The sequence below is a fragment of the Podarcis bocagei genome (genome assembly GCF_964188305.1).
Source record: "Podarcis bocagei genome assembly, chromosome: 13".
NCBI lineage: Eukaryota > Metazoa > Chordata > Lepidosauria > Squamata > Lacertidae > Podarcis > Podarcis bocagei.
Genome location: NC_138138.1, coordinates 40,005,447 through 40,013,677, shown reverse-complemented (window position 1 = coordinate 40,013,677; position 8,231 = coordinate 40,005,447). Strand labels below are relative to the sequence as shown.

The window sequence follows — 8,231 nt, the reverse complement described above, 5'->3', positions numbered from 1 at the left end:
CCTTGTGAAGTGATGCAATTTACATGGAGGTGTGGCTAATGAAGTAGTCACTGACACTTACATGTTATGTATTTGTTGTTTTGCTGCTGCCCTTATTGGCTCTTGGCATACGGAACCTGCCAAGAATGCAGCCTTTAGAAAAAGGTGGGGTGGTTAGAAATGCCAGAAACAAATAAATAACGAGGGACAAACAAGGCCACGAACACTCAAGACTGGAGTCGTCAGTACATCCCTTTCTAGGCAGACAGTGCAGTCTACACCGCCCCCCACCATAGGGAAAAAACGGTATCACTTCAATGCTTTTATTTATATAATACATACTCGCACAAACTCACAAATACTGTACAACCCACCCCTTCCCTGCCCCACTGTACACCCCCACCCCCCGCCTGTGTGATTTAATGCAGACTCCCTCTGTACAACAAACCCCACCCCACCCCAAACCCCTTCTTGCACACTGCCCCTGGCCTAGGTGTCTCCCGGTGTGCTGCCACTTCTTGCCACACGATGGCGACATATCTGAGCCCCGGGTATGTCCTCCTGGCGGAAGCGCTGCTTCCTTCACAGCTTCCGTGCACCTGAAGGTGGTTTGGATGGCAGCCCATTGGTTAGGAAGGCAGAGGCAAGCCTTGTGGAAATTGTCATTTCTGGCGCTCCACCCCTTACATATGTAGCTGTCCAAAGGTGGCAGCGTTTGTTCCGTTCTGTTTCTGTTTGTTTCTTTCAATCCCAGCCGTTATCCTTGATCATGTGGTTGAGTTCAATGATGTACTTGCCCTCCTTGTACTTCTGGCTTGTCTCGAAGGCTTGCTCCTGCAGAACGAGAGAATGAAAGCGTGAGCTTCCTTTAAGGTAGCGTGTGAGTCTTTCGGGGAGAAGAGAGTGGGGGATGCCAAGGGAGACTCACATATTTCCATCCAAGCGTGGTCTTGCAGTTCTCGCAGTAGATGTCAGCCACGGCATGCAGACCAGTCAGCAGCACCCGCTCCTCTGCTGGGCCACATCCAACATTTACCCTGCAAGGGGGGAAAAGAGAGAGGGTGTTGGAGCCCCTGATGCTTTCCTAGTCTGAGTTTCACCTTGTCTTTAGATCAGTGACGGGCCTCAATCTAGGCAGGTATTGGCCAGGGCCCACAGTTCTGCTTGCCACGAACCACCCCCTCTGATGGTATAAACCCAGCCGCCTTCCTGACCTTAAGAGTTGGGGAAGTGAGTGTATTATCCCCACCTTGTGCCCTGTGCTTCTGATGCACTTCCAGTGATCAAGCCCACGCTATGTATGGTGAAATGAGAGAACAGTCATAAACCTGTCTCTGGGCTGCAGCTTTTCAAGCTATAAGTGGGAACTCACACAAGGAAATGCTCCCCAGACAAGGAAAATGGCACTCTTCCACTGAAAAGCATCACACCTGAGGGCACAAGCTTGTAGACCTAACATTTTAATGTAATAATAATAATAATAATAATAATAATAATAATAATAATAATAATTTATTATTTATACCCTGCCCATCTGGCTGGCTTTCCCCAGCCACTTTTAAGACCACATAAAGGTTTAGGGTTGGTTGTTGCTGGCTGCTTCAACCTTGTATGCAGCTGTCTTTTATAGTTTTATGCCTTATGTTTGCTGCTCCCCTCCTGTGATACTCACACAGAGTTGAATAAATATGCCCGACCTTGGCTTCCTTGAAAAGACTGTAATGACAAGAGACACAAAAAACAGGTTGAAAAAAGAGAACATATCCAGAGGGATAGACACGGTGTTAGTTACGGCAAACAAATGACAGCAAACACAAAAGGCGGCCCGTGGCACCTTAAAGATAAACAGACTTCTTGTGGTCTTGTGGTGTTAGCAGCCCTAACTAGCAGACTTCTGTTCCAGCTGCATACCTCTCCCCCCCCCCCCCACTGATGGTCCTTAGCCTCAGCCCTGGTTTCTCAGCTCCCTTCTGCATTTCCTTATTTGTTCTCTGGCTTGTTTTCAGGCACACCCCACCTCTCCACACTGGATTCTGTGTAATGATTAATCAGCCAGCAGCTCAAACTTGTTGACCTTGCAGTATCTCAAGCACAGGAGGGTGGAGATGGCAGCTGAATGTTAGGCTCAGGAAAGACAATACCCTCCCCACTCCCTGTAAGCTGCCCACCTAAATTCTCCCCGTTCTCTGCCTTCATTCTCCACTTCTGACCAGCGGCCCTCTCCTGAGCACTGGGGAAGTCTAAAATAGTCCCTGCTTGTGAACTGTAGCTCCCTAGGATATGATCTCGCAATTGGCAAGTGTTCTAATCCCTCCCCTTCCTTACGGAGCATTTATAAATTGCTCACCAAGGAAAAGCTTCTAGGCCTATAGCCTGGCCCACTTGGGAGGTGAGCCTTGGTGATTTCCCCAGAATAACCTGGCCCAATTCCAGGGCTCTAGGCAGTGGAAGGGATGGAGCATATAGTGCTGTGGGTTTCGACTGAGATTTCTCATGCGGGAGCTGCGGCAGTAGGTAGAATATTCACTCCAAGGGATCAGAGTTCAAATCCTGTGCCTGCCACAGTTTGCACGTGGCCTTGGGAAATCCACACTGCCCTGGACAACTGCAAAATGTGAATGCTTCCTTGTGCTAATGTGTTTTTACCCGGTTTCTTGATTTTGTTGTCAAGTGACCCCCCTCACAGTTGCTGTGAGGACAAGCAAAGATAAAAGATCGTAAAGGCACACTAAAAATGCTAGATACATGGTTGTCGTCTGATTATTGAGATGGGGCTAATATCAGCAAATCAGAGTAGGACTCCCTTTAGTTTCCTGACCCTTTCACCCCAACTTTTATGTTATCTCTTCTTCCTTCCTCCTCCTTTTGGCTAAGATCAAGTGTAGTAAACCAATTGACGGAGGAAAAACAACCCCTCTGGTGCTGAGAGCTGCCCCCCTCCCGCTATAGCAGTGTGCCAGGGACTGTCCCACCCCACCCCCTTTTCACCTTGGAGATGAGATCGTCGTGGTTGGCCAGGTGTGCCCGGCAATGCACGCAGCTGTAGCGTCGGTGGCAGTTGTCCAGATAGGCTTGGAAAGTTTTGGGTTTGGACAGCCTCACCATTGTGGTGGGGTCACGCAAGTGGGAGAAGCTTCAGGGGAGTTGTGAAGAACCAGAAGTCCCTAGAGGGGAAGCTGTGTGGGCGGTGGCGGGAGGAAGCCCCCCGAAAGCCCTAAAAGAGAGGGAGCAATGAGAAAAGGGTTACCAAGGTATGGACAGGCTCATGAGTGGAGGGGAGAAACAGCAGGGAAGTCAGGGTTCCTGGGACCTGCTTCTTCTTAGTCCTGGGAGCCAGCCAAGTTCTGCCTAACCGGTCTGGTGTCTAAACAAAAACAGTACCACGTGCTTCCCCTCCCTAGGCAGCTTCCTGGAGGCTCAGCCTGTAATTAACCCCAGGATGTAGGTCAACTCTGATCATCTCGTGATGAAGCAGCAGTACCAGGAATAGAACCCAGGTGTCCTAGCTCTTCCAAGCAGTGCCTCTCCAAAGAGCCTTCCGTTTGTGGCCTTTCTAAAATCTCTGGAACCATGGGTGCGACTGCCAGGACCCAGGAATTCCTGGCTTTCCATTCCCTTCATTCCTACCAGCCTTCACCAAGAGATCCGGGAGTTTCTGGCACATTGTCAAAGAATTTAAACAAATCGACCACCTCTCTATGTGTTCTGCTTTCCCTTTGGTCATGTGTACCTAAGTCCCTGTTTTAGAGATGTCGGGTGGCGCTGTGGGTTAAACCACAGAGCCTAGGGTTTGCCGATCAGAAGGTCGGCGGTTCGAATCCCCACGACGACGGAGTGAGCTCCCGTTTCTTGGTCCCTGCTCCTGCCAATCTAGCAGTTCAAAAGCACATCAAAGTGCAAGTAGATAAATAGGTACCGCTCCAGCGGGAAGGTAAACGGCGTTTCCGTGCGCTGCTCTGGTTCGCCAGAAGCGGCTTAGTCATGCTGGCCACATGACCCAGAAACTGTACGCCAGCTCCCTCGGCCAATAAAGCGAGATGAGCGCCACAACCCCCCGAGTCAGTCACGACTGGACCTAATGGGCAGGGGTCCCTTCACCTTTACCACCTACCGTGGTCGGTTGCTTTATGTCTCCCCAAGCAGACTGGACTTGAAATGATTAATTTTATGAAAATCTTGGGAGGTGGGTACGAAATAAGGGTAGAAGCACAAGGAGGCGAAAATGTACAAAAGGAATCCTTGTTGGGGGTGGGGTGGGGACCTGATCAAAGGATGCTAGAAAATGTGCAGATGTGAAAAGATGGTGGGAGTGAGAGGTGGGTATGATGCCCGCGGTGGATGAGTGCTTAAGGAACCTACAGGAATTGCTGTTAAGGAATGCAGACAGTGAGGAGGCAAGGCAGACGGGGCGGGGGAGAAGAGCTGCAAAAAAATGCAAACCGAAAGGATGGAAGCCACAGATAAGCATGCTTAAGTGCAGTATGGAGGGGATGGTGTAGAAGAGGCAGATGGGTGCAGAACCAGAGGGCAGAGAAAACAGAAAATTCCAGCTGGAATGTGGAAGAAGGAGATATAGAAACAAAGCAGCCTGCGGATAAGTGGGGTGGAAGGACCAGAGGGGGAGAGGGGAGGCCAGCAGAAATAACGTGCCTTAAATGAATGGTGCATTGGAGGAATGGAGTGGGGAGGAAGGCAAAGGAGGAGCCCTTTGCAAGGGAGGGAGGGATGCTTGCTTTGCAAAGGGAAGTGGGGGGGGGGGAGTGAGTCTGGAACATGGTATGGGGGAGGGAAAGAGAGGCGGTTCCTTGAAAGGAAACAAACCGGGCAAGGGAATGCTGAGCTGGGGAAAATGGAGGCTGTAGCTCCACATCTTTGCAAACAAATAATACTGGGAGTTGAATTGAGAAGGTTGGGAGGTTTTTTTGAAGGGAAGCAACATTTAGGGTCACTCTATGATGCAAAAGACACGGTGCCTCCAGATTTCCCATCCCCTCTTTGCTCTTATTGCAAATTACTGTATTGCTCTGGTCTCCACCTCCTGTATAAGTAGACATTCGGTGTTTTTCCTTGTTTAGGGGTGGGGTAAAAGAAGAGAAAAAAGTGCTACAATAGTGGCTCAGAGGAACAAGGTGTGTGCGCAGAGATCAAACAACTGGAAGAGGAAATGGTAAAGAGAGGAGAGGTGGTAGAGGCAAAACTGAAAGGAATGAAAAAAGGGAGGTAAAAGAAAGGGGTTTTATTTTACATCTGGGATACAACCTCTGTGGCCCCCTCCCCAATTCTCTGTGAAAATTTTCCCCAAACTGTAGAGAAATTCGAAACAAAAAGGTTTATCTCATTACTGGAGAGCATATGGTTGGTAAAGGGGCAGTCTGTGATTTAGTTCCTCTTCTGTGCAAAATACAGCATTGCCCCATGGGCAGTGAAAAATACTAGCTAACAGGTAGGCATTTTATTTAGCAGATAAATGTGTGGTTGACCATCTGCTAGATACAAATGATAATAAAGTAATCTAGGTTCCACTTTGATGATCAAAGGTGCTCAGGATATGAACAAGGGTTCAATTTCCATAATAATGCACTTTACACATTGACCTCATCAGACAATGGGGACTTTCTTTCACATGGCAGAAAACAATGGACCACTACATGCAAACGCAGTACAATGCGAAGGAGGAGTTTCTTAAGGTGCTTTAATATGGCAACCTTGTAAATAGGTATATTCGATCCCAGGGCCTGGCCTGTCTTGACCTTGGTCTCTTCCTTTTTAGGGCAAAGATGGCAGTTTCCACATTAAATTTGGGCTTGACCTTAAACCTTGCATTCATATTTTCTATAGTAATGAAAAGTAAGACATGAATGTGGGTAGGATACAATATTTAAGCTATCTGTTTCTTATGAAAATATGTTATACAGTGTGTGGTTCAAGAAGTAGGGAGGGAGGGGTTAACAGAATACTGGGGAGGAGCCTCTCGGGAAAGAGGGAGGGGCCATGACTGAGAGGGTAAACCAAGTTAGATATTACAATGCAGTTCTGTGCCTGTTTACTTGGAGGAAGCCCATTAAGTTCAGTGGGGCTTACTTCTGGGTAAGTGTGTATAGGGTTGCTGCCTAGGCCTCCCCACCCCCCAAAAAACTATTACAAAATATTACCAATGTACAAAATGTACATTTAATAATATCCTTATTCATTAAATACAAAACATGTAATGTGTATGCAAAAGGAGGGAAGGTGGAAAGAGTGGGGTGTCTGATAGCAGTTTATAAACATAAGGCTTGAATACTCATTAAGGGAAATTTCTAGTTGGATTCTCTGACAAATGAAAATAATGTGATTTTCATTCAGTAGGTTAGAAGTAGGCAACTGTTGCTAAGTTTGCCAGTTTTAGGTAAACTTCCCTATTAGACCCAATCAGCCAAAATGTTTTTCCATTACTTGTAATGATGGAAACATGAATACAGTATGATAAAATATGAATACAATATGATAAAATAAAAATGTGATAGGCAGAAGACTCTCTCTCTCTGTGTGTGTGTGTGAGAGAGTGTGTGTCATACCTTTATGCCCCTCAATATGAAAGATGTCAAATTTGATCTCAAGGCTAAGTAGTGATGATGAGGGATCTATTCAAATTGAAAACGTGTCAGATATCAAAATTTCAACCTGGAAAAAAGGAAATTTCCTTTATTTGGCTCTAGCTCATCATCCTGGCTCCTGGGAAATACAGAGAATTACATGTTCTCATAGACAGTTAGGATTCCATTTGGCACCATGCCTCTAATCAATATTGCGCTGGCAGTGTATTCTAGGGGCCAACAACAACACAGGATAAAAGGGTGCCATTTTATCCTGAATGAGAAGATCTTGAAAATTAAGAGCCTTTGTCTATACAGTATAGCGTTTCCTTCCCAATAGAGGCTTTTTTTTAAAAAAGTATGTAACAGCTCTTTTGAAATCCGGTACAAGCAGGGGGCATACTTTTACATTAGGAAAAATGCCCCCTTTTGTTTCTAACATATTCTAGATCATTTATGTAGTGGGTCAAAGTGCAGGCAGGCATTGCTAAAACAATGCGGGGAAACATATTACAGGTGCCTGCTGTAAGGAGGAGCAAAATAATTAATTACCCGCTGGAATGTCTTCCATCCCTTGTTATTCACCAAACCTATTTGTATCGGTCGGATTATTGCACCGCGATTAGGTGTTTACAATCTCCCACTGCAGTCACTCACCCTAAAGCCCGATTTCCCATTAGAGGTAAACACTCCCCGGCGCCCGCAAAACCGGGATTCTTGGCATTTTAAGGACTAGCAAATTTATTGTGGCATATCGCTTCCAGAGCCCACTTCGTCAGCCACCCTCCACCAATCTCACCTGGCAGAAGACAAATGCCGAAGAAGCCCGTCTTTGATGGAGCCCCTTGGCTTCCCCGAGGCCCGTCTAGGTCAGGGCGAGGGTGCTGGTGCGGATTTTGGGTGGGGGGAGACACCCCACAGAGAGACCTGTGGCCCCCCCAGAAAAAGCTCCAGCTGGAAGTCTAGACTTCCTCTTGTTTACAAACCAAAGCCGAGAAACAAAGGTGTCTCCTCCCCTTTTTTCCCTCTCCCTCCTCCTCTCTGCGGGCTTTCCCCCTATGCTCCTTCCTCTTTCTGCTCAGCCAATGAGGGGAGAGTATGCAAATGAACTGCAGAACTTTTAGAAGGGGCGGGGAAGGGAGTAGAGAAAGCACATAACCTGGCACGTATGCTGGGGGCGGGGCGGGGCTTGCGCTGCGTGGGGCTTTGGTAACAGTGAGTGCCCCTGAGCCTGTGCAGAGTGCTTTCCCCTCGTTGCGGGGAGCAGGAGCTTAGAAGGTTTCAGATCAGGAAGTGACTGTCAGGCAGCTGTGTGTTTTTGTTTTTCGGGAAGTTGCCTCTTGGCACAGATAAAACATCACAGCATATGGATATGGTATTTAATACTAGTAATAGAATTTTCGGGACGCGGGTGGTGCTGTGGGTAAAACCTCAGTGCCTAGGACTTGCTGATTGTAAGGTCGGCGGTTCGAATCCCCGCGGCAGGGTGAGCTCCCGTCTTTCGGTCCCAGCTCCTGCCCACCTAGCAGTTCGAAAGCACCCCTAAGTGCAAGTAGATAAATAGGGACCGCTTTATAGCGGGATGGTAAACGGCGTTTCCGTGTGCTGCGCTGGTGCTGGCTTGCCAGCTGCAGCTTCGTCACGCTGGCCACGTGACCCGGAAGTGTCTTCGGACGG

At 47.8% G+C, this 8,231-nt stretch overlaps 1 protein-coding gene across 1 annotated transcript; it reads right to left on the bottom strand.

Annotated features, from left to right (window-relative positions):
* Positions 1–721: 721 nt before the first annotated feature.
* On the bottom strand, positions 722–7,568 carry YPEL3 (yippee like 3). The gene is made up of 5 exons (XM_081168457.1): positions 7,354–7,568; positions 2,968–3,193; positions 1,652–1,695; positions 908–1,016; positions 722–813 (listed from the first exon to the last, which is right to left on the bottom strand). The coding sequence occupies exons 2-5, from the start codon at positions 3,082–3,084 to the stop codon at positions 724–726; spliced, it is 360 nt and encodes a 119-aa protein (XP_081024583.1). The 5' UTR covers positions 3,085–3,193; positions 7,354–7,568; the 3' UTR covers positions 722–723.
* Between the last annotated feature and the right edge of the window lie 663 nt (positions 7,569–8,231).